The sequence below is a fragment of the Protomyctophum parallelum genome (assembly GCF_964188405.1).
Source record: "Protomyctophum parallelum genome assembly, chromosome: 5".
Taxonomy (NCBI): domain Eukaryota; kingdom Metazoa; phylum Chordata; class Actinopteri; order Myctophiformes; family Myctophidae; genus Protomyctophum; species Protomyctophum parallelum.
Window position 1 is genome coordinate 30,242,399 of NC_139702.1, and position 27,019 is coordinate 30,269,417.

The 27,019-nt window shown below is 43.4% G+C and overlaps 2 protein-coding genes across 4 annotated transcripts; both read left to right on the forward strand.

Annotated features, from left to right (window-relative positions):
* Positions 1–1,177: 1,177 nt before the first annotated feature.
* LOC310858318 (transportin-2-like) lies at positions 1,178–3,823 on the forward strand (the record flags this gene model as incomplete). The annotated part of the gene is made up of 1 exon (XM_083764423.1): positions 1,178–3,823. One exon carries the CDS (start codon positions 1,178–1,180, stop codon positions 3,821–3,823), a length of 2,646 nt encoding a protein of 881 aa, XP_083620549.1.
* Positions 3,824–6,878: 3,055 nt separating this feature from the next.
* On the forward strand, positions 6,879–21,481 carry ptcd1 (pentatricopeptide repeat domain 1). Of its 3 annotated transcripts, none has more exons than XM_083765097.1 (13): positions 6,879–7,231; positions 10,028–10,298; positions 10,768–10,908; positions 11,480–11,698; positions 12,181–12,282; positions 12,652–12,832; positions 13,568–13,696; positions 15,093–15,523; positions 15,983–16,099; positions 16,917–17,099; positions 18,253–18,350; positions 20,583–20,683; positions 20,926–21,481. In XM_083765097.1, exons 1-13 carry the CDS (start codon positions 6,996–6,998, stop codon positions 21,009–21,011), a joined length of 2,295 nt encoding a protein of 764 aa, XP_083621223.1. In that variant the 5' UTR covers positions 6,879–6,995; the 3' UTR covers positions 21,012–21,481. The 3 variants fall into 3 exon arrangements, 2 of the variants coding, with proteins under 2 accessions (XP_083621223.1, XP_083621224.1); XM_083765098.1 differs by having other exon boundaries at positions 15,105–15,523; XR_014569230.1 differs by lacking the exons at positions 20,583–20,683; positions 20,926–21,481 and having other exon boundaries at positions 16,972–17,099.
* The last annotated feature ends 5,538 nt before the right edge of the window (positions 21,482–27,019 follow it).

Consider the following 27,019-nt stretch of genomic DNA (forward strand, 5'->3'; position numbering starts at 1 on the left):
CTGTTAGTACACTTTAACTACATTTATATAACCTGTTAATATAGCTCACACGCAAATCCCAGTTGGCCCAAGTGCAGAGGGCCCAGAGTACTGTAGTATGCCTAAAATTAGCAGTTTATTCTTTATTCTTATTAATTATATTATCACATCATCTTCTTAAGCCTAGCTGTATCTGTGCTGTGTTTCACAACTGTGATGTTGTGAAACACAGGCATTGCCCTCGTAGAATCACTACTAGTCTATCCATCCGTCCACCCGTCCAATATTGTGTATATCTATACTTGCATTGTGCTGTCAAAGTGGTTTGAAGCACTAACTTAAGTGCAATCAACTAATGTTATTAGAGTCTAATTAGACTGTCAGAACCTGAGAAAGACTTGTGATGTGCGACATTTCAAGTTTTTTACCTCAAATAAAGTTTAATGTTTTAAAGCAAAAAACTAAAAGCAGGAAACAACACACCATGATTACCAGCCAACAACCAAACCAAATGTTAGGCCTATAATGCACTCTCTTGTTTAATTATTGCAGATTAGTAACAGCTGTGTTGCCATTGTTGCATCATGGGAACCAGCACTATTGGTGCTATAGCGAATGTACTATTTTTCGACCTTTTTATAAAACAAACAGCTGTGTAGTCATATAATCCCAAATCTTCCCAAAAGTTGTTATGTGATGCTCAGCCAGTCACAGCTCAGACTGACACACCTTCCAGCCAATCACAGCGCACAATATCTGGACGCATTCCATCCTCATATATTTGAGGACACAATCTCTAAAAATTATGAGTTACCGGTTGGCAATTGGTACTGATCCGACCTGTGCCCGAAGGACAAGTGAATATTTTGGGGCTCGGGTATTCGCTTCTGGGTGGACCCGTGCTACCCTCTATAGGAAGGGCCAGTCCCCCTCCCTCAGTTAACTACTTTTTAGTAATTATTATGGTAACAAATACAGTTGATTGTGATTCCAATGACTGAGCACTCCTTCAGTGGTCTTATGATTTACTGTAAAACACCAAAGCATATTTTAGATATAAATTTTCTACTTCAAATAACTGTTCCCTTATTCCTGACATGACATCACTGACGCCATAGACGACTGATGTCATAGGCGAGCACAATAAGAGTATGTGGCTCCGTCAAAGATAACTTTGAACTACACAGACACTGCACTGATGGAGTGGCAGCCAGATGAGCAGGGTCTCCAGCAGGTTGTCCAACTCCTCAAGGACTCCCAGTCGGCCAACACAGCCACACAGAGAGCTGTCCAACAGAAACTCCAACAGCTCAACCAGTTCCCAGACTTCAACAACTATCTAATTTTTGTCCTCACGCGACTGAAAACAGAAGACGTGCCCACCCGCTCTCTGAGTGGTCTGATCCTGAAGAACAACGTTGCGACCCAATACCAAGACTTCCCGCCGACCGTGGCCGACTTTATCAAGCGGGAATGTCTCGACAACGTCGGCGACCCCCTTGTCCGCTCCACAGTTGGCATCCTGATCACGACTATCGCCTCCAAAGGGCAGCTGCAGGCGTGGCCCGAACTGCTGCCCCGGCTCTGCGGTCTGCTAGGTTCGGAGGACTACAACACCAGCGAGGGCTCGTTTAGTGCCCTGCTGAAGATCTGCGAGGACTCGTCAGAACTGCTGGACAGCGATGCTCTGAACAGACCGCTCAATGCGTTGATCCCCAGGTTTCTCCAGTTCTTCAAGAATGGCAGCCCCAAGATTAGGTCGTATGCCATAGCCTGTGTGAACCAGTTCATCGTTGGCAGACATCAGGCCCTGATGGACAACATGGAAACCTTCATAGAGAGTCTGTTTGCACTAGCGGCAGACGAAGATTCAGAGGTGAGGAAGAATGTGTGTAGGGCTTTGGTCATGTTGCTAGAGGTCCACGTTGACCGCATCATCCCCTACATGCACCCCATTATCCAGCATATGCTGCAGCGAACTCATGACCCAGATGACGATGTGGCGCTGGAGGCCTGTGAGTTCTGGTTGACCCTGGCAAAGCAACCTATTTGTAAGGAGGTGCTTTCTGAACACCTGATGCAACTGATTCCTATCCTGGTAAATGGGACCAAGTATTCAGAGATTGACATCATGCTCAAGGGTGACATGGAAGAGGATGATGCTGTGCCAGACAGCGAACAGGACATCAAGCCAACTTTCCACAATTCACGCACTGTCACATTCCAGCATGAGTTGGAGGATGGTGGGGAAGCCGAGGACATGGACGATGATGACATGTTGTCCGACTGGAGTGTCCGTAAGTGTTCGGCAGAAGCCTTGGATGTGCTGGCCAACGTGTTCCATGACGATCTACTGCTCCACCTCCTGCCCCAGCTCAAAGATCTACTCTTCCACCCCGACTGGGTCGTCAAGGAGTCTGGGATCCTAGTGCTGGGAGCAATCGCAGAAGGCTGCATGCAGGGCATGGTTCCCTACCTGCCTGAGCTAATACCCCACCTCGTCCAGTGTCTGTGTGACAAGAAGGCCCTGGTGCGTTCCATTGCCTGCTGGACCCTAGGTCGCTATGCCTACTGGGTGGTGTCACAGCCCCCCGACTCCCACCTCAAGCCCCTAGTGACCAATCTGCTGAAACGCATCCTGGACGGGAACAAGAGTGTGCAGGAGGCTGCCTGCTGCGCATTTGCAACCCTGGAGGAGAAAGCATGCACGGAGCTGGTCCCCTATTTGAGCTTCATCCTAGACACGTTGGTCTTTGCCTTTGGGAAATACCAGCACAAGAACCTACTCAGGCTGTACGACGTCATAGGTACCCTGGCTAACTCTGTGGGACACCATCTAAACCAGCCTGAGCACATCCAGAAGTTGATGCCTCCCCTCATCGCCAAGTGGGATGAGCTGAAGGATGGAGACAAGGATCACTTCCCTCTACTGGACTGTCTTTCGTCGGTAGTTACAGCCTTGGCAAGTGGATTTCTGCCTTACTGCGAGCCTGTGTTCCAGCGCTGCACCACCATAGTTCAGAAGACACTTGCCCAGGCTCACATGTACAACCAGCACCCAGACGAGTACGAGGCTCTCGACAAGGACTTCATGATCATGGCCCTGGACCTGCTGAGCAGCTTGGCAGAGGGCCTCAGGGGCCACATGGAGCAACTGGTGGCTCAGTCCAACATCATGACCCTGCTCTTCCAGTGCATGCAGGACACCATGCCTGAGGTGAGACAGAGCTCCTTTGCACTGCTGGGGGATCTAACCAAGGCCTGCTTTCCTCACGTCAAGTCCTGCATTGCCGAGTTCATGACCATCCTGGGACGCAACCTTGACCCAGAGTGTATTCACGTGTGTAACAATGCCACATGGGCAATGGGCGAGATCTCCTTACAGATGGGCGCGGAGATGGAACCCTATGTGAGCACGGTTTTGCCACACCTGGTGGAGATCATCAACCGGCCCGATACCCACAAGGCCTTGTTGGATAACACGGCTATTACCATTGGCAGGCTGGGTTACGTCTGTCCCCGGGAAGTGGCACCGCAGCTGCAGCAATTCATCAGACCGTGGTGCATGTCGATGAGGAACATCCGAGAAGAGGAGGAGAAGGATTCAGCATTCAGAGGAATCTGCATGATGATCGAGCGCAACCCTGGAGGAGTCGTGCAGGATTATATCTTCTTCTGTGATGCGGTGGCTTTCTATGTCGACCCCAAAGATGACCTGAGAGACGTGTTTCATAAGATCCTGCACGGCTTCAAGGACCACATGGGCCAGGAGACCTGGCAGCAGTTCTCTGAGCATTTCCCCCCTGTGCTGAAGGAGCGTCTGTCGGCTTTCTACAGCTTGTAGCCCACCCAGATAGCCCACAAAGGAAATAGGACAAAGCACTGCAAAGCAAGAATGCCCACAACACTGTCATTGTTGTACATGGGTTCAACAATGTCATGCAACTGCGAAAACAGACAGCACACAATAAAATGTCCTTCTCACATAGTTTTATTTACCTCTCAGACAGAGCAACGCTGTTAGGTTGAGTCACGTCCGTTTCTCTGTAGTGGAGGAGCTTGATTGATTGATTGAAGTATTTATTAACAGTTTGGAGAATTACAGTACATTATAATTACAACTCGATACAAGACTGTTAACTGTGGACGACAGTCACGACACCATAAAGCATTACAGTTGTTTACAAATTAGGGTCCACCATGTTCAATTCATAGAACAAATATACACTTCTATTATAGCCAAAAACAGGATATCATAGAGGAGGTAAAAAAGGGGGAAAAAACATATTCAGTGAGGGGGAAAAGGGGGCCAGTTTTGAATTGCAGCCTTTTGAGTTTTGAAGGAGTCAAGGGATTCGCACATCTTAATGACTGTTGGTAGGCGTTCCACATTTTGGTGGCATAGGAGCTAAATTAATTTAGTCCCTTGTTTGTGTCGAATCTGGTTTGTTGAACTCCCTCTGGTGTTGTGGGTGTGGACTACGTTGACATTAAAGAAGTATTTAGACAGGTACATGGGTATCTTGAGAGAGATAAGGGTGATTTTGTGTTAATTTGTTTAAAAGCGCCAAATTTTGCACAGATATAGCCCAGGGCATGCTCTAATGATTAAAGCTATAGATAGGGTGTGCGAGCCGGTGACCTTTGGGGTCGCCACAGCGGCCAAATCCATATGCCCACCATTAACATCCTATATAAGGCAAACATTTCAAAATGTCATTATGCTTTAAGTAGCATGTGACGTGTCAAACTAGGGGTTTTTCATGATTCTGAATCCATTCCAAAAGGTGCCCAAATGTGATGACCTTATCACATTTGTGATGACGGCTATAGCCATTTTAAGCCAAAGAAGTGCTTTTCGTGCAAAACTACTGCTTGCAATGGATGCAGAATCATGACAACTCAGTTACTTAGTTTGACACGTTTCATGCTACTTTAAAGCATAATGAAATTTAGAAAATCTTGCCTTATATAGGATGTTAATGGTGGCCATATGGATTTTCCCACTGTGGCGACCCCAAAGGTCGCTGGCTTTGGGCGCCCTAGCTTTAATCATTAGAGCATGCCCTGGGCTATATCTGTGAAATATGTGGTGCTTTTAGACTAATTGGCGCAACATATCGCTAGGCTCCTCCACTACTGTCCATGTGAAAAGGACCTTTATTGTGTGCTGTCCCAGTTTCATGGGGAAAATTGGCCTGTTAGTTCATCTAAAGGGAGGGTTTCTGGGGGGGGGGGGGGGGGGGGGACTGATCGCAGGTGGGGATAGTGAGCTGTCACCTGTCAGCAAGCGCTATGGCTGGCCTTGACCCCCTTCACTCTATGGATTGCCCTATGTTTCGATTTGTCTTTGAGGATGCTTGGGAAGGAGGCTGGTGCATGACCATGGGGATTTTACAAAAAAAAGGGAAAAAAATATATATAACATCTGACACTCTAAAAGACATGCTAACGACACCTCAAGGGATCCCAGAAGGGTTGGGGCCGGGGGATGGTGGTTTCTCAACCTAGGAGCCATGTCCCCCTGAGGGGTCGGCAAATATAATGGAAAGGTCACCTCGAGAGAAGCATTTCTGAAACTGCTCCCACTTTTATTTTTTGTTTGTTTTCTGCAGTTCAAGGGTTATTTCAGATTTTTGGAATTAAAGCTGTAGGAAATACTTGCCATATACTTATAGTGGTTGTAAAGGTATTCATTGATTGCTTGTGTCCCGTGGTGGGAGTTCTGGTCTGGTTTGAATGAATATTATAGTTGTCATTTGGTGGGGGCCTGGGGGCCACTCATTAAAAAATAAATTAATCTACAAAACTAGAGTCATTTGTATTGTTGACCTATTCTACCATACAGAGCAACTTTCGTTCAACTTTTAATGTCACATGGAGCTATACGTCAGCAGCAGCACAAGGAGAACTAATGCTAGGACCAGAGATAGGGTAGAGCTAAATGTAACACTAGTATGGAGAGAGACTGAGTGCTACAATGGTGGTAAACTAAAGTACTCAAGTAGGCTACTAAAAAGGTGAGGTATTTCTGAGGGGCGCTACCTACGCCCCTCCTATGTCCATAGCAACATTGTTTTAACACAAACATTGAGTGTTTGTGTAATCATTGCGTTGAAGTTGAAGGTATGAGGAGGACGCAAATTGTGATTGGCCAGAATGAGATGATGTATATGATGATAAGAGCGCACCTCACTTCACACAGGTGTGATTTTTTACTTTACTGTATCCAGTAAAGTAGAAATACCTCAAAATTGGAGTAGAAGTACAATGTCAGTAAATGTACTTCAGTCCACTACACATATTAGAGTAAAATATTGTACTTTTACTCCACTACAGGCCTACTAGTAACTAGATTATTATGACAAAACACAGTAACCATTTCAGCCCGTGTATACATTTTGGCCATTTGAGAATAGCAGATCTACAATCACAATGTGTCGCAAAAGATTTTTAACGTGTGAAATTCTGCACAAAGAGTAGCCTATACTTTCTACTTTGGCACGTACTTCAAACTACATTTTCATACCAATAATTTTGTACTTTAATAGGCTGCCTTCTACTTAATTGCAACAGAGTATTTCTACATTGCTGAGATCATTAATGCAGAACTCCATATATGGATCATCGTGAAAAGCATCCAGCCGACTAGCATTGTCATCGTGACAAGCATCCAGCCAAGCCCTATATAAATAGTCGTATGCCTACCCTCAAGTAGGCCTATTCATTTATAAAATTGTATTTGTCTTTATGTCTCATAGGCCTACAGGCAGCCAGGAAGAAAGTAACGGAGCCAAATCTACGACATAACCACTAGGGGGCAGTAATCACTATAATCTTCTGCCTACAATCCGTGCATCGACAAAGCCATTAGCCAGGTCTATGTGTGGTGTGCTGCCTGTATCGACGATGGATTAGCCAGGTCTCTTGTCAGAAATCAAAACACATGATGGCGTGTTGTGTGTCTCGTCTGTCTTAACTTGATCAACTTTAAAACGAATACCCAGCCGACAAACATGTTAAAATGTGTCGCCTGTTCGTGCATCATGAGAGACGGGAGAACAATGCTATTGGGGCATGTTGTGGCCAGACGAGTCTCCATGGTTTACACCACGGCTAAGAAGAACTCATCATCATTATGTTCATCATCGTCATACAGAACATTGAGAATACTAAACCACACTCCGTGGTTGACTGAAGGTCACTGCAGGAGGGGAGTCACCGGATCAGTCACACGTTTATCCCATTCCAGGTACATTATGATCAGACTTTTTGATGAATTGAACATGGTGGACCCTCTTGTAAACAAGTGTAATGCTTAATTGGGTCGTCCACTCACAGTTTGATTGATTGATTGATTTAAATATTTATTAACAGTTTGTAGAATTTACAGTACATTTTAAGCACAAACTCAATACAAAGACTGTTAACTGTGAGTGGACGACCCAATTAAGCATTACACTTGTTTACAACAGGGTCCACATTGTTCAATTCATCAAAACATTTAGAGACATACAAATAGACACTTCTATGTAGCTAAAGAACAGAACAGGAATTCATCATATAGGAAGCAAAAAGGGAAAAGATACATATACAGTGAGGGGAAATGGGGCGGGGAGGGGGGATTCAGATTTTACAGAGGCCAGTTTCGAATTGCAGCCATCCGTAGGTGCCCTTTGAGAGCGGTTTTGAAGGAGTCAAGGGATTCACATGTCTTAATGACTGTTGGTAGGGCGTTCCACATTTTGGTGGCATAGGAGCGAAAAGAATTTAGTCCCTTGTTTGTGCCGAATCTGGGTTGTACATGGTTTGTTGCACTCCCTCTGGTGTTGTGGGTGTGGACTTCGTTTACATTAAGGAAGTATTTAGACAGGTACATGGGTATCTTGTAGCCGCAATTTGCAACTCTAGATTTTTTTACAATCTGTTGAATCTAGAGTTGCAACACCCTCCATCCACTTCCTATTCATGATTTTCGGTTTCTGATCTGCTGGTCTTAAATGACGTTAAACTCACCAACATTGCAGCTGTAGTCCAAGCTTGAATTATCCTCTTTCAATCTGCCGAGCTTGTTTTTCATAAAAATCCCCCGTAGACATGTTATGAGTTACTTTCTGTCCAAAATATTCCAAGAGTTCACATTCCGAGCTGCCATTTTGTATTTTTGCAACGTGCCGTAAAACAAGACGTGAGGGGGAGCGCTTGTTTAATAGAATCTTACCTGCGCAGGTAAGACACCCAAAGAAGAGGCCGACGCAGTGCGACGCCCCATCAGGCACAGCCTTCTATTAAACAAGCGCTCCCCCTCACGTCTTGTTTTACGGCACGTTGCAAAAATACAAAATGGCAGCTCGGAATGTGAACTCTTGGAATATTTTGGACAGAAAGTAACTCATAACATGTCTACGGGGGATTTTTATGAAAAACAAGCTCGGCAGATTGAAAGAGGATAATTCAAGCTTGGACTACAGCTGCAATGTTGGTGAGTTTAACGTCATTTAAGACCAGCAGATCAGAAACCGAAAATCATGAATAGGAAGTGGATGGAGGGTGTTGCAACTCTAGATTCAACAGATTGTAAAAAAATCTAGAGTTGCAAATTGCGTCTAGGTATCTTGGTGGTGTATCGAATCTTGTGGACCAGACCCTTTGCAAGATGCTGTACTCTGTCGTCGACCCTAAGCCATCCCAGCCTGTCAAAGTGGGCAGGGGTGAGGTGGGTTCGGGGGGTGAGGCCAAGTAGGAGCCTGACCAGTTTGTTTTGGGAGGTCTGGAGCCTTGTTTTAAGGGCCTTTGAGGTGCTGTTGTACGAGGGCTCCTGTTAAGGTCTTCAAGGTGTTTTTGCTGACCAGTGAGGAGATCCTGTAAAGGAATCTTGTTCTTTGATTGACTTTTTTGATTACGTTGGTGGCCATTTTATCACCGGAAAGATTGGCCTCCAGGATGGAACCTAGGTAGGTAATTTGATCTTTTTGTGTGATAATATTGTCACCCACTCTAACCAAGAAGCCATCTGCCTTGCTGAGATTACTATTTGATCCGAAGAGGATGGATTCAGTTTTTCCCAGGTGTAAGGATAGTTTGTTATCAGCGAGCCAGGTGCAGATTCTACCGAGTTCAGAGCTGAGGGTCTTTTCAACCTGCAGTTTGTTCCTGTCCGAGACCAGCAGTGCTGAGTCATCTGCGAACAGGAACAAGTTGCAGTCACAAGCTGAAGTCATGTCGTTAACATATATTAGGAACAGTAAAGGCCCTAGTATGCTTCCTTGTGGGACGCCACAGATCACTGGGAGGGGGGGGGACAGTGTTCCGTTCACCTCCACCATCTGTTCTCTCCCCTCCAGGTAGGATTGCATCCAGCTCACTGATGTGCTATCAAAACCAATAGCTTTAAGCTTGTTAACCAGTATGGAGTGGTTCACGGTGTCAAAAGCCTTTTGGAGGTCCAGCATGACCATGCCGCAGTATTTTCCAGCGTCCACCTCGTGTTTGATGTGGTCGCTGTATTGAGTTTGTGCTTGAAATGTACTGTAATTCGGCAAACTGTTTATATATATATATATATATATATATATATATATATATATATATTAAAATAAAATAAAAAGACCTTACATTTTGATTTAACTTTGATTTAGCTGTTTAGGCCAGGCTTAGCCATGGTTCACATATGACGCTGTATTATGACAGTCATGTTTCAGGGCCAGGCTAACCACAGGTGTTTGTAGCAGTTGTGTGCTAAAATAAGTGTCAAATATCTCATCATTGTGAGGGGTCTTCAACGCAATGTTCCTATCACACAAAGATTTGGTGAAATTGGCAACCCACTGAAACAAATGAATGGGCTTCTGAAAATGTGTTCTGGAGATGGAGAGACAGGGGAGAGACCCCTCCTACTGAAAACACACAGTATAGCAATGATTACTATCAGTGCTTTGACCGTGTAACTAAAATAAACATCCCTTACCCCACCTTACACTAGTCCGGCTAATCATTTTTGGCCCATAATCGTGCAGGCTCTAATTATGATGATTTATAATTGTCACAGGCCGCCTTCCAGGGGAGATGTGGTGTCCTCCTCGGTGTCCCCAGAAGGCTCTTCAGAGGACGGCCAGCAGGGGGGGCACTTCGGGGCCCTGTCCAGCGATGTGGCCTCCAGGAGTTGGTACCGAAAGAGCAGCCCGGAGCTCCAGAACGCCCGCTACCAGGAGGATGACGACCATGTACAGGCAGAGGGAGAAGAGGCATTCCGGTCCCGTGGGAGTAACACCACCTACTGGTACCTCTTACAGTGCAAGAGACTGATCAAGGAAAACAAGGTGTGTGTGTGGTCTGTCACTCATAAACAAACACACACACAACAAACTATTGCTGCCTACTAGATGTTACATGTGTGTTTTTATTTGGTGTGGACTGAGTGCCATCTGTCATTTTTTTAAAGGCATATTTACAACACATGTTCACAGGAGCCTTAGGAAAGAAAATCCCCAAAGATCGTACATTCACAAATAGCCTACCACAAAAATACATTCACATATATATATATCCTATAAATACTTATAATTATATCTATAAATACCCAAACAAACCTGCCTTAAAAGTGAGTATGCCTATGACTTCTTTTCTATCAATTACACACCCCATGAAACCTTGAATCATGCATTTTGTTTTCCTTTTTGTCGCATTCCTAAGCCAATAATTTGATGACGGACTCAAAGAAGACTCTTTGAGACTCTTGTCACATTACAGTTGTCCTCTGACTCCTCTCTGTCCTGTGTTGTCTCTCAGCTCCAGGAGGCCATGGATATGTTCAGCAGAGACATGTTGAAGGTAGAGAGGCTGCAGCCAGAAGAATACAACTACACCATTCTGATAGGAGGCTGTGGGCGCGCTGGACGCCTCAAGAACGCCTTCAAACTGTATAATGATGTACGTATGCATACACTCACGCCATGACTGTTGGATTGGTACAGTAATTGGATTTTTAAGATTATGCAGTATTATACAAAAAGTTAATTTTTTTCAACAGTAAATTCCCAAAGACAAAAAACAGCCAGTAAAAATGCAGTTCTTTATGTAAATGCATGTGTCCATAATTCCCGATTTATCCCTCTTAGTGTTTTCATTCAGTGTGTGTTACAAAATATTGTTCAAAACATCATTAATCTGTAGTCTATCACTCTAATAATGACATGGCCAAACTATGAACTTGAAAGTGGCTAAATTGGGTAATATCTGAGTGTTTGAATGTGTTCCAGATTAGGGCTTCAACTATCGCTAATTTGGCTATTCTAACGATTCCTTTGGTATATAAGCTCACATCGCATCGTGACGCAACACATGTTTTCACTATTTGAACATTTCTGACTATAATGACATTCCCAAAATATTGATTGATCATTAACTTGATTATTTTATTAAATTAGTGACACCAGTTAATACATCGATTCAATTGATTTTGTTTGACTAAAGTGGTTGCTCCACCCTCTATTTTCCCCAGATGAAGAAGCGTGGTTTAGTTCCCAGCGATCACACGTACACGGCTCTGTTCAACGCCTGTGCAATGTCGCCGCATAAGGAGGCGGGACTTCAGCGGGCGCAGCAGCTGGAGCAGGAACTCCGGCGTAAGAACTACCCCCTCAGCACCATCACCTACCACGCCCTGCTGAAGACCCACGCCATGACCAACCACCTGCCTGCCTGTTTTCACACTATCAGGGTACCAAGGAATGAATATTACATTTTTGTGTCGGGACAATTGCTTGACCCACATGGTGGGACAAGCAATTTTCCAATAGCTAAAGCATAATGCTAACACCAAAAGGGGTTCCCGCCCCAAAATGGGCTAATTAAAACACAACAACTTTACAGCTATATTTTACTTTTGGACAGGTCCATTTGTTAAAAGTTTCTTTAAATCACATATGGGTCAATAAAACAATAACATGCAAAGATGTGTATGTTCCCGCTCCAAAAGAGCCCTGGTATCTTGTACCATTAGCAAAAAAGACTCATTAACATTGAAGGAAATAAACAAGTCAAAGAAATTAAGTATACACAGTAGGATATGCAACAATAAATGATGATACAAATAATAAATAGAAAACGTAGATAATAATAATCCCAGTTACAATTTCAAATGGATAAATGAAGAGTAAGGATTTGTCTATGTATTACTATAAGTTTGTGTGTGTTTTATAGGAGATGCTACAGAACGGCCATGCAGTAACACAGGAGACATTCCACTACCTCATGATGGGATGCCTGGAGGACAAAGACACAGGGTTCAGGATGTCCCTACAGGTGAGCTACATGCATTCAGTGTTGGAAAAGATGATTACCGTAGCTTAATGTGCAACACAACATTGTTTTCTCACTAAACGGTAAACCAGAAATGCATTACTTACAGTGTAACACCGGGGCTCCACCGGGCGCGTCAGCGTCTCCGTCAGGGAATGTTCCCTTTTTAATCAAGGAAGGGTGGCTCCACTGCCCACGTTGCGTTGCGTTGCGTGACTGCATTAAAATTGCCCCGGTTCGTTTTTTGACGCACGCGACGGAGACGCAACGCGCCTGCGGTGGAGCCCCACCGTAAGTGTGTACAGGTTATCTGCATATTTCTAATGTGACAATTTAATAACTTTGTGTGTGTGTGTGACTTTACTGTTTCAGGTGTGGCATCAAATGCTGATGTCAGGCATCAGCCCAGACTCAAAGAACTACAACCTGCTCCTGCGGACGGCGAGGGACTGCGGCATCGGAGAGTCCGCCTTGGCCTCTAACCTTCTGCTGGGCCCAGTGTGTGCCGGAGGTCAGCGAGGGACAGGCGTCACCACCAACACCAAGTCAGAAGGTTCGGGCTGCGACTATCCATTAGGCAGACGGATACTGTACAGAGATCTCATGTATAATATGCACAAAAGGGACACAGACAGACGGTTAAAACGGGTGCTATGACAATGGATATAACGGGTATTGCATACTAGGGTGGGGTATGCATTCCCGATTTTCATTGTTTCCAATTTGCATCGTTCCCAAGTAGGCCAGTGACGGACAGGCACAGATCTAGTATTGTTTTTCGAGGGGCGCTCCTATACACAGGTTTAATGTTTGAATATAGCTTGTCTAGACAAACATTAAAAACGCCATTGACAATGGACAGAGTTTAATGTTTGTTTTGTCTCCAACACAAACATTAAATGCCATTAACAATGAACAGAGTTTAATGTGTCTTTTGTCTGTCACTGAGCAAATCGGCATATGCATGTCAGAGGAAAACCTCTGCCAATAAGGGACCACGATTCTTATAAACTGCTCCAGACTATACCCAATTCCGTCCACGATGATGTAAGATGGGTTGGTAAAGCGCCCCTCACTTAGTCACTTCACACGGGTGTGATTTTTCTAGAATGTATTTGAAACTTTCTGCCTGTAGTAATGGCATCCCCAAAATAGGATGCGATTATTATTCAATAATTTAATTAGAAAGTTATCGATTCTATGGATCAAACTTGTCGATTGAATTGATCATAAATCATGTATAATCAATTCAATCGCTTATTTCAAATAACTGTTGGACTCCTTTCAGGGGCACGCGGTTCTATAGATGTTGATCTCCTGGAAAAGCAGCTGTTCATCCAGCCTTCCCCGCACAGTGACCGGTCAAGCGGTCAACAAGACGACAGCCTCTGTGGTCCGTACAGTGCCGGTATACCAGGTAGGTCTTGGGATCCGGTGCCGGACAAATCGGATCCAACATTGAATCGGTTCCATGACATTTGGTACCGTTTTTGGAACCGGTTTATTACACTGTCGGAGCTGGTATGTGGACATGTCTGCTGTACTGGTGGTTCTCAAACGTTTACATCTCAAGGACCACCGTACAGTAACTCTGAGGCTTCGTACACACATAAAGAACGAATGTTCTGTGCTCTGCCTGTGTTTCATGGCCGCCCCAATGCTTTTCCAATGGAAGTCACATGGTTTGACCAAACACTGATATTGTCAGTTCACACTGAAATTTGTCTTGCGACACAGCAGCCAAGTATGCAGAACACATATACACACATTTGACATAACATAAAGAACAAGCAATTTACATACATAAAGACATGAAGACAAGAGCAATATCCACCGCTTAATTACCCTGTGGCTACTACAACTCCTGATTAAGCCTCAAGGTCAACTGGTGGACAAAGGACCTCTTTAGTCTGACCTTATTGTATGCTGGTACACCATATCTCCTTCCTGAAGGTAGCAACCTATATTCTCCATACACACTTGCGTTTGATTGCCCCCCTCCCCCCAATCAAACACAAGTGTTTGGTCAAACCACGTGACTTCCATTGGAAAAGCATTGGAAGTCCAACCATGAAACACAGGCAGAGCACAGAACATTCGTTCTTCATGTGTGTATGAAGCCTGAGAGTGGTTCCATTTGTAGCGTACACTCTCAGAGTTACAGACCTTTTGAGGGTCCATTTGGAAGCGCCTATAATGTGAATCATTAAAGGGAACCGTTCAGAACCTGGGGCTGGGTCTCTGGCTCCCCCCCCCCCCTCCCTACCTTCAAAACTGCCCTGACAACCCACCTTCACTTCAGAATAGCCTTCCCGAGTTGACTTTGGCTTTTCTTCTCTTCTTTACCTTTTTTCTAATAAAGTTATTTTGTTTTGCTTTCTCCCCCGCCCCCTACACATTTGAGTACTTCGAAAAGCGCTATATAAAATCCCAGATATTATTATTATTATTATTAAGGAATCTGAATCGTTAAAATCCTAAAGCATCCCAACCCTAGTCACAATGATTACATCATCGCCAGTAGGTTTGCTGCAATTATCGATTATTCTCCTAACGATTATCCTATCGACTACTATATCAAATAATCGAGAATCATATAAGTTTCTTTAGTTATGGGGCCGTTGAATATACCTTGTTTTGACCAAAAATGCAATCTGGGAAAAGCATCCGACATAAATATATTTTTCTAAATCTCATGGAGGCGGATGTCAATTGAGATTTTCACTTAATTTCCGCATACGGCACTGAAAAGACCATAGGACATGATGTGCTTGGCAGTCAGTGTGTGTTAATCTTCAACTATAATGTGACAGCCCTACCACCAGGAGCACAAGAGGAGCCAGGCCGCTCCTTGCAGCTGGTACCAGTGAGTGAGACGAAGCCAAATGACCTGCCCAGTGCGCCGCTAGAGGCTCTGTGCTCTGTGCCTGCGGTCCCAAACCTCCTGGACATCTTCGAGGGGAAGCAGAGGGGTGGAGTGGTCTCCCTGGGCACCATGGCCGGGCCGTCTGATCGGCTCGCCCTGATCGGAGGGGCCCGGGGCGTTCTGGAGAAGATGGCGGCCGACGGACTCCGCCCCGACATCAGGACCCTGACCCTGTTGGCCGACACCATGGAGCCCGGCGGCCAGACCCTACCGACCCTCCTGCAGGCCGCCAAGCAGCACCAAGTGAAGCTCGACGGCGGCTTCTTCAACTGCGTGATTCGCCGAGCAGCGAGAGCCGGGGATTTGGTTTCAGCAAAGGTAGACACAGCCTGAGAAAAGCCCTATTCTCAGACTTATTTATAACTGCTTTTTCATGTCAAAGACCATATAATGGAGGAAGAAAAAACCTTCAGCCAGGGTGAAGGTTGAGAATTAATTTTATTATGAAGATTCAGGAACAGAAAAACAGCATACAGATCATAGAAACAAGCCTCCTGGCCTGTTCTGGCAGCACCTCGGGAACCGGCCTCTTGAGCACCAATCTGAGACAGTTCTTATAGTGTCCACAATTATAGTGTAACAGAAATGCTATTCTAAAATAGTCATATAAGGATATATTCTAAAGACGACACACAAATGGTTACGCCAGTAAACATTCGCTGACAGAGTGATAGTAAGCATGGAGAAGTCAGGTCAGCTGTTAGATTGACAACTGTAGTCGAGTTAGAATTAGCTGCTGTCAAAATCAACACTTTCTCCATCTTCCCGCTGTTCCAGGCTGTGTTGTGTACGATGAAACAGCGGCGCATCAGTGTGGACGTACAGACCTACGGCTGTCTGGCTCTGGGCTGTGACAAGCTGCAGGACGGACTGCAGCTGCTCTCTGACATGCAGGTGAGTTCACGCACAGACTTCTTACTGGAACGCATCTGTGACACCTTAGCTTTGAACCACTTTAACCATTGTGTGTGTGACACTTGGTGGTCTACAAATGCTATTTCCGTACTCGGACGGAAACGTACGTACGACGTACATACATAGGGACACACATAGCTGTCTATAGGAGTTGCTAGCACCACTCAAAAATCGTAGAAAACGTGTGCAAATCTTTGAATATATATTATTTCACAGAAAATGTTTTTTACTCATATTTTTGCTTCTGGGAGGTCCCTGGAACAATATATTGGAGTTAGCCAATTGCATATCATTTTTGTCGTCCTTGACGTGAAATAGTTTGAGAACCACTGATATAAAAACATAGGTTTTTCAGAAAACTGCCATGATTTAGAAGTCATTTGTAGAATCTGATCTCAGGTCTCAATGGGTTAAGTAAAAGTAGCAATACAAACTGTAGAAATACTTTTGCGTTGTATTAAAACACAAGAGTTCTCATTATGCAGAATGGCCCCATTTCATGATCACATCATATGATTGTCTTTAGTATTTATTTATTAATTAATGCATTTACTGTGTTCATCACTTTAATGTCACAGCTGGTAAAGGTGGGTCTGATTTTAATTCCTTTATGTGCTGCTGCGTTGCTTAACCTATATGTCATTATTTATTATTAAGGGTGGGAAGCTTTGATCCTCAAAGGGCGTTTGTTCAATAACTTTGGTGCCACACAGCAGCACAGATCAGCTGCTATTTTTTACAAATGTCAAATTGTCATTGAAGCATCCTTTTTTTTCTTTCTTTGTGCTTATTGTAGTTTGCGGAGCTGAGGCCTAACGTCCACGTGTTCTCTGCTCTGATTGGCCGAGCAGCTCGGAGGCTGGACTACCTCTATCTGAAGGAGCTCCTGAAGAGCATGAGAGACCTGGGGGTGTGGCCTAACGAGGTCATCATCAGACAGCTGGAGTTCGCCGCGCAGTATCCACCCAATTACGACCAGGTGTGTAATGATGTGGGCCTGGTGGGGCGGTGGGGCATTGCAATAGCAACCGGACCAATGTTAAAAGCTGCCTTGGGACTCAACCATTATTTAGACAGAGTATACATTGGGTTATATATATGGACCTGGGATATAGCGTCCCCTAGTGGCGGAGTACGTATATATATGGACATGGGAAAGAAATAATTAAATAAAAATGCCACCATGTTTACCCACCCGCCGCTTCTGAATCTTTAGTCCGTCATTCAAGATTTCTGATCAGATTTTTCCGATCATCTTCATGCAGAGTTTTGAGGCTGTTGTACCCCTGAATACTCTTTTCCCTAGCACACATGCCTTTATAACCTTTACGATGCGATGACACAATTTGAAATGCCAATTCAACTGCTAGTCAATGATTGAGGATGATGTTTTCTCAACTAATAATAACTCTCATCGGAATCAGTGTGCAAGATGTTCTGGGTGTAGCGCTTTTAATTGGATTTAAAAAACAATGGGTGCAAGAGACTGTACTTTATCCAATGCGCTTTACAGAGCGCATGTAATGCGCATGTGCATTACATTCACCTGACCCATTCACACACCGATGCCGGAGGAAACCATGCTCAAGGAGTCTTGCTCAAGGACAATTCGACACTAAACGTGGGGGAGCCCCGGGTTCGTACTGGGAACCTTGCGGTTCCCATCCGGTCACTCACACCCTGAGCCAATGCCGCCCTTGTTTACCCTTACCCTTGTTTGTTATCTCCATCTCCATGGATTCAAGTTCTCAGTCGACACGGCTGATTTCAGTTATTTGGATTCATGTCTTCTATGGAAGCAGGTTATTTCTTCTAAAAACATTAGTGCATTTGAAATGGTCAAACTAGCAATACTTTTAGAAGAATTGTCCATAAAACCCTAACGATCTCGGATATTTCATAAAAGCCTCATTCTGAGATTTCCTCACCTGTTTGGCAGTATGTAGAACAGCAGTTACGATTATTACTAAAACATACAATTTTACATATAGTGTTAATTGTTTAGGAAACAGCACTACTAGTGTGGGTGGGAGCTCCTTTCACACCGTTTCACAAATCCCATAGACATTTTTTCAGTCTTGATATTTTATTTGACTTTAATCAATGTGTCATCTCCCTTTCCAATCTCACAGTACAAGACCAGGAACAACTATCTGGTTCAAATCGATGGTTTCCGTGGTTACTACCAGGAGTGGTTGAGGGCCATGCCTGCCCAGAGCACTGAGTCAGGGTAGGAACCGTTAACAGTTATTACTATGGTTGGGATACAAACGATTCTGGTTCCTTAACAGTTCCCTCTTAAAGGTCTGATTCTTTAAGTGGTTCCCTTTAACGATTCTTCTAGGGAGTTCCAAATGGACCCTTACAGATCTGTAACTCTGAGAGTGTACAAATGGAACCAAATGGAACCTTACGGGTTAAAGAGTTTGAGAACCACTGGTATTGTAATTGTATTGCAGAAGTGAAGGCCACATATACTGTACCAGGTCTGACAGTGTTGATAAAACCCGGTTCCTGGAAACTGTTAAAATGTGATGGAACCGATTCCAGTTCCTCAATGTTTGATCCGGTTTTTCCCGGGTCCTCCGGTTCTGGATCCCAACCCTGGTTATTTCATAATCATCAGAATTGTTTTCCATTCATCCATTCATCCGTATAAAAAATATCATTTTCATAAAAGAATAGCACTTGCTGACAATATGTCATGATATGATGCGTTGTGACCCTTAAGATCGGCTATTTCCACTATTTTACAGATTTGTTTTTAAATATGTAGAAAATATGGCCTATTTTGATCATTTTTAGCAATTATTTCTGTCTATTTTAATTTATTTTTCATATCTGCCCTGTGCCATTTCCATTTACAAAATTGTACTAATTTGGCGGCGGTAACGTTAGCGATTTATCGCTGTCAGTTAATTCTTCATATCCATATGAGTCAACCCGCCGGGATAATTCGTTTATTTTTGGAACACAGTTCGAACGAGGTAGGATGTGTAAATTACATCAGACTTCTGTGCTCTTTTAGGCCTATTAGAGACATCTAGGGTGCCATTTTGAAGATCCGTTTTACAATGAGGTAATACATAAATTGCCCTCGCTCTGCGCACAATGGTATTATGAAAGGCATATCGGCCCGTGTTGAACGCACTCGGCCCGTGTTGAACGCACACACATATGGCATACGGCGTTCCTGAATATTTTAGCATTGTGGGAGTGTCCATATGTTAATTATTTTCGCTTTGCGCAATTTGCTATTAAGCCCCTTGACCTAAAAACACTCAGCGCATAACGATTAGACGTGGGTCTGACCACCTCATAAACGCAACAAGCACTGTTTGATTTTACACTTGAGCGGCTCTGGGAGGCTGCTAGAGTGTTGCCATGTCTGTTTATTATAAGCGGCTTCTTTTTCTGTAAAGTTGCTTGTAAATATTGGTAGTTGTACTATTTTGTGGTTGCTTTTCTTGTTTCTAAAGTGGTTATTTGGGCTTTTCTCCTAATGTTGTTTAAACCAGTGATCCTCACACAGCACATTCCCATGTCAAGGATCCCCAGATGAATGCATTTGCCCAACTAAGGACGGCTAATCCAAAAATTAAATTAAGAATTTCCAAGATTACTTTTGAAAATAGCAGATCTATACCAGCTCACAATGCATCACATTCATTCATTAATACTATGAACTCTGACTGCAGGGGGATATATATAATGATCATTATAACAATGTGCAAGAACATATTTAAAAATAAGGAAGAACTTTATATTTGTGGACAATCAAAATATGTTTTTTTATTTTAATGTGGTGTCATTAAAATTAATCTGGATATGGCAGACTCACTATCTAGAAAATAAAAACATGGCACTTCATTTAAAATAGGTTGCAGACCCCTGTTATATGCGCTTATTTTTATAGACCTATTTACTTGTTTCTATGAGACCTCAACCTTAAAAATAAATAAAAACATCTCCATAATCCTTGGGAAGTTTGCTTTCATATGCTGTATCACACCCGATTCAAGTCTTCTTCAATAAAATGCTATGAGTGAAGACCATATACCATCGGGGCCACAGGCACAGCATTAAGCAGCAACATTCAACTCATTCCTTCATCATGACTTGAATGAAATAAAATATAATAAACGTTATTTTACTGGTGTTTTTCAATAGAAACAAATTATTTTGAGGCATAAAGGTGACAGCATGCAGTGCAATAGGAATAATTAACCGAAAGCGCTTCTTAACATGCCCAAAATTGCAATATGACATACAACACGCCCCCAGCTCATAAAACTGTAATATGATTAGTAATATTATTTGAAGTCCTTAATGGCACCCCTAGGCTCTTACAAGCTTTTAGCTACCAAATGTCATAATGTATTAGAACTGATGGAAAAATATAAAGGTTAGATACAAGCAACTATAATAACAATATAGTATCATGTATAATTATTTTACACAGCCCTGAGTCGGAGCAGATTGAAGAGACGGCGGCTGAGACACAGGATGTGACCTCACAGCAAGCACAACCTGAGGCAGAGAAAGTGAATGTTGTTCAGAGGAGTAAGTCAAAAGGGCTATATCTTGCGCCACCCCTTATCCATTATCCCTAAACTCATTTGCCATTTTTTACTAATGTGAAATACTGAAAATAGCAGATATGCAAGAACATCACCCAAAAGGACGCTGAAACATATGCCCCATTCAGTTTTTTCTTTGCCACTCCCGCATAACGTCCGAGTATGATGATGTCATGAGTATACCCTCTATAATGGGCTTACATTTAATTTCTTCTCTCTTTCCAGTGACAGTGGCTCAGAGGAGTCAGCGAGAAACAGCCACAAGCAGATTCCACCTTCCTAAGAGGGTCCGGCGGAAGTCCACTTCATAACTCAATTAATTGAAGAAGGAATCGATAGAATAATACAAATCTATATGTTGCAGCCCTATTTGGAAATGTATCTCTTTTTGACAGCTTGCTTGTGTCAGATGTAGCCTACAGCTTGATGCAACGCTGCAACAGACTGAATCTATATCTTGTAGTGGTCAACACGCCAACACGGCATTGCAAACCAGTATGTTGTATAACATTGTAAATGTATTTATGATATATTTTTTATAAATATGAATGCAATTCTATAAAAGATTTGTGTGAATGCTTCTTTTACCAAATTCATTATGACTTGACTTGTTTGAAAACTATGTGAAAAAGCAATATGTGCAAAAGTACAGCGACAAACGGCCCCAAAATAAAACACTAAATTATATGATTCTTATTATATCATTTTGGTTAATGGTAAAGCACTTAATTCTTTACATTCATCGGTATTTCTGAGGGACGTTGTTTGTTGAATGACTACAGTGTACGGTTCAGTTATTGCAGAGCTAAAATAATTTCATTAAAGACAGTTACTGAATAACTGAATACTTTTTATGGAGCCTTATTCTTTCCCTGATGCTTTTCATTTTACAAAACAATTATTAAAATTAAATATAATTACCGGTAATAAAAAAACATGGACAGAAAAAAGGACAGGTGTTTTCGATGAATCTAACCTTTTTTAAATAAGAGTTTATCTAAATAGCTTACTGACTCCACTCCAGCAAATTAGAAACTGTCTGGGGACTTCACAAAAGCCTGAGTAGACGTGAAATGTCCCTTTAAAAACATTTTTCCTTTATTATTATTACATTTTAGAAGAAATGGTCTATTTTACTCACCCTTTGGTGCCCTGATTCTGACAATGCTTGTCTGTAGGAGGCGGTGGTGGCATGGGCTTAGACTAGTATACTATTCAGTACAAAGCATTACAGATCTGTACTGGAGCCATTAACCCCAATTAATGCAGTGTCAATAGAGGCAGGAGAAATGCCACTGGAGCTGAGGAGAGAGAAGCTTTCACTGGCATACTGGATCAGAATTAAAGGTAGTGGTGAGGGAAACCCAGTTAAGAGGGCACTGGTGGAGGGGGTTTGAATGGATTTGGCAAGAGAGAGCTAGGGCATTATGAATTGGAGATGGCAGAATTCACTATGACCTCCCCAGTTAGTGGCTGTTCCCAGAAGTTAAACTGGACCTGAACATTATTGAAAATAAAAATGACTGGCAAGCAGAGGACATAGGAGCCCAATCCAACCTTTACCTCAGACAGAAGTACAGCAACTATTTGCACATATACACAGACGGGTCTAACTGGCACAGGGTGGGAATAGGAGTGTATATACCAGAGATCAATGTCACTATAGCAAAGAGGATACCAGATCACCTGTCAGTATACACAGCTGAGGCGGTGGCAATCATCACTGGGTTACAATGGGTGGAGGAGGTTAGACCAGAGCGGGTGGTGGTGTGCACAGACTCACTAGCAGTGTTGAAAAGCCTGCAGTCTGAAAAGTCAGTTAGAGTTAGAGAGGACCTAGTTATTGAGATTAACCAGTACTTTTTTTTTTTTTTTTTTTTACTTCTAAATTTTTATCCCACGATTTTGTAACCCAGCTTTTTCTTTTCACCCAGTGCCAATTATCTAATGTAATCCTGGGCAGCTACACTTCCTCTGCCAACCTAGGGGGGCAGCGGACTGACCTCATGCCTCCTTCTATGCATGAGGAGTCCAAGCTGCTTCTTTTCACCTGACAGATGGGAATTTCCCCGGCCGGACGTAGCGCATGGAAGGGACACGTTATTCCGACCAGTTCCTTTCCCTTCCATCAGGCGTCCTGGCTGGCCAGGGGGAGGTAGTTTTAGAGACCAGGATTTACGGCATGTTTTTGTGAGGGTATCTACCCTAGGGGACACGGGGAGAACATGCAAACTCCACACAGAAAGGCCCTATCGCCAACCCCCGCCTCGGGTATGGGCACTGATGACGCGGAGGAGGGAACACGCCGCCAGTGCCCACAGCGTCCCCAGCGGGAATCGAACCCAGGACCTTCTAGCTGTGAGGCGACAGCACTACCAACTGTGCCACCATGCCCCTTAACCAGTACTTACTAGGACTACACAGAGGCCTGGATATTCAGTTTTGTTGGGTTCCAGCACATAGCCTAAGGGGCTGGCAGGGAACAAGAGGGCGGACAAGCTTGCCAAAAGGGCAACTCAGCAGGAGATAGCATTACGAGTGTTAGGAAAGGGTGAAGGGAAAGCAATGGTCAAAAAGAAAGGGATGGAAATTTGGCAGAGAAGGTGGGACGAAGACCTGAAAGGACGAGGGTACTACAAGGTACAAAAGACAGTAGCCACTAAGGAGTAGGCTATAATGAAAAGAATAGAAGTGAAGAACAATTCATTACAAGGCTAAGGGTGGGCCACACTCGGTTAAACAGCACCCTTTTTACCATGGGTAAGGCAGAGAGCAACAAATGTGGAAGTTGTGGGGAAATAGAAAATGTTGAGCATGTTTTACTGAACTGTGATGGGTACATAGAGGAAAGAGCACAACTGAAGGACAAAGTTAATGATGCAGGACAGAATGGGATTTGTCAGGGATTCTAGGAGCAGAGGGAAAGGGTGTAGTGTAGCTATGGTGAGGAAGGCACTGTTTACATTTCTATACACTACAAACCTGAGTAGTAGGATATAACTAGCACTAGAAAATTGACATGATGTTGCACAATCTTGTACAGTAGGTGGAGGTATGCACATTTATGTTGGTTGCGATCCGCCATAAAACGCAGAGAAGAAGAAGAAGAATAAAATAACGTCACTTCCGTCTTCCGGATCCCTCTTTGCTTGTAAGTGCCTGGCGCCAAACATGAGCCAACAACAACAACCCGAAATGAACATGGTAAATACATATACTAATGTTTAATTTATGCTCATAATCCGTGACATTCTGTCACGTTAATGCACCCGTTAGTTTTGTTTAGTTTGTTTCTGACCTAGCCCTGGTTCTTGACTCTCGTATTCATACGAAAGTCAAGGCTTAACTGCACCCTGTTTTTTGCGCTCGCTACATTTACAACTTTTACGTATATATAAACATTCGGAATTCAAATATAAAGTACTCACAATTTGTCCCACGGGTGTTGGTCAGTTACAGCACCAGCGATTAGAATTGCTGCATCCCGCGTTGTTTAATAAAAAGCATTTTTATCCGAGCTGTTATTTTGCCATTGGCTTTCAACTACGCGCCCCTATCGGTCGGGCGGAGGGTGGCACTCTGTGTGTTCGATAATACGTACGCTGTACGACCGCCCTGCCAATACAGACTAATAGGCGAGTGCGCTCCCGGTGTGCAACTGTGGATTTCCCAAACGAACCCCGTTTGAAAAAAGTAGCCGGGGCGCTCGGATAAAAATGCGTTTTTATTAAACAACGCGGGATGCAGCAATTCTAATCGCTGGAGCAGCAACTAACTAACACCCGTGGGACAAATTTTGAGTACTTTATATTTGAATTCCGAATGTTTATATATACGTAAAAGTTGTAAATGTTGCGAGCGCAAAAAACTGCAGTTTGTTACGTCATGACTGTCATGATCATGGCAGTCATGTATCAGGGCTACCAAAAACCTTCCTTTCTTCGTTGATTGAAGTATTTATTAAGTTTGTAGAATTACAGTACATTCCTAGCACAACTCGATACAAAACTGTTAACTGCGTGTGGACGACACCATAAAGCATTACACTTGTTTACAAGAGGGTCCACCGTTTTCAATTCATCATAAGATTTAGAGATGTACAAATATATATGATATATCTATCACAGGTGTTATCAAATTATACTAATTGTCTCTCCACCTGGTTGACTGACTGGTTATTATGTCACATGGAGGCCAGTGCATGGTGCATTAGTGGAGGCCCGGAGCATTAATAAAGTACATCCGGGCCAGTTATATTGTCGACCCCTTGCCTGAATTGGGTTTTTATGTACAGTAGTCTCACAACAGGCCATCTGATTTGGTGCTACTCGTGATGTCATGCGTATCTCCCTTTGTATAATCCCTCACCCTCGTCTGCGAGCGTCCATCCGTCCTGAAGGGCCCCATTCAACAAATGTCTTCTAAATCCTAACGGTTATGAAAAATGTATTTTTCATTGTTGCTATATCAGTGGTCGTTCTCACACTTTGTCATGTCAAGGACCCTTCATCTGTGGCAACAACAACCACCCAGGGAAGCACTCCATGTGACATAATAACCAGTCAGCGGATTGGTGACTTTAAAATAGTTATGTGGCCCCATTATTTACCTTGCTGTGTTTTTATTCTGTTGAACCCACCAGTCGAAGACGCCGCTGGCACCAAGGCCGATTCTTCCACAAGCGCAGAACAATCAGCCGATACCAAAGCGGTTGCAAGAGCTGATCGTCATAAACAGTGACTCGGAATGTGACTTGGACTACAGTCTATGCTCGGAAGGCGAGACAAACTACGGCGACCAGTCGGTCTACATCGTGGATGTGGAGAAAGAAAACGGTAACCTTGGCTTTCTGCCCTGTGGTTGTTAATTAATTTATACATAGAAAAATGTGTTCCTTCACACATGTTACTGATGATACTAATTAAGGCTCTGTTCCATTTAGTGTATAGTGCCTCTCAAGCTTGTTATTTTAACATGCACAATAGCAGCATCGATGATATAACTACTAAATTAGGGGAGAAAAAAATGGGTAGAAGACATTGAGATGACTGTAACTGTGTGTAGTCTCAGAGCAGTGTCCAAAGGTAGTGGATGAAGACCTGACCATAACCTTCTCCCAACGTGCTAAAGTACTGCCCCATGCTCGCTACGACTGTCCTGTTTACACCTTCCAGTGAGTATTATTATTTTCATTATTAATTATTGAAGTGCTGCCCCATGTGTCCTGTGCGTAGACTCAACCCTGGTGCTCTGGGCTATTCCTGTCACAATTGTTACATAATCTGCAATTATTTTAGATGATCATAATTATTTTGCAAGTCATAATAAATTTTGAAAATACATTTTCCCCAAATGGCAGAAATGACATGCTTTTGTGCTTTGATTGATTGAAATATTTATTAACAGTTTGCAGAATTTACAGTACATTTCAAGCACAAACTCAATACAAAGACTGTTAACTATGAGTGGACGACCCAATTAAGCATTACACTTGTTTACAACAGGGTCCACATTGTTCAATTCATCAAAACATTTAGAGACATACAAATAGACATTTCTATGTAGCTAAAGAACATAACAGGAATTCATCATATAGGAAGCAAAAAGGGAAAAGATACATATACAGTGAGGGGAAAGGGGGGGGATTCAGATCTTACAGAGGCCAGTTTCGAGTTGCAGCCATCCGTAGGTGCCCTTTGAGAGCGGTTTTGAAGGAGTCAAGGGATTCACATGTCTTAATGACTGTTGGTAGGGCGTTCCACATTTTGGTGGCATAGGAGCGAAAATAATTTAGTCCCTTGTTTGTGCCGAATCTGGGTTGTACATGGTTTGTTGCACTCCCTCTGGTGTTGTGGGTGTGGACTTCGTTTACATTAAGGAAGTATTTGGACAGGTACATGGGTATCTTGGTGGTGTAACGAATCTTGTGGACCAGACCCATTGCAAGATGCTGTACTCTGTCGTTGACCCTAAGCCATCCCAGCCTGTCAAAGTGGGCAGGGGTGAGGTGGGTTCGGTGAGGCCAAGTAGGAGCCTGACCAGTTTGGGAGGTCTGGAGCCTTGTTTTAAGGGCCTTTGAGGTGCTGTGGTACCAAGAGGTGGATGCATAGTCAAAGAAACCTTGTACGAGGGCTCCTGTTAAGGTCTTCAAGGTGTTTTTGCTGACCAGTGAGGAGATCCTGTAAAGGAATCTTGTTCTTTGATTTACTTTTTTGATTACGTTGGTGGCCATTTTATCACCGGAAAGATTGGCCTTGAAGATCAGCTAACTATTTAGATCAGAACTATTTATTTTTCATGTCTGCCCTGTGTGATTATG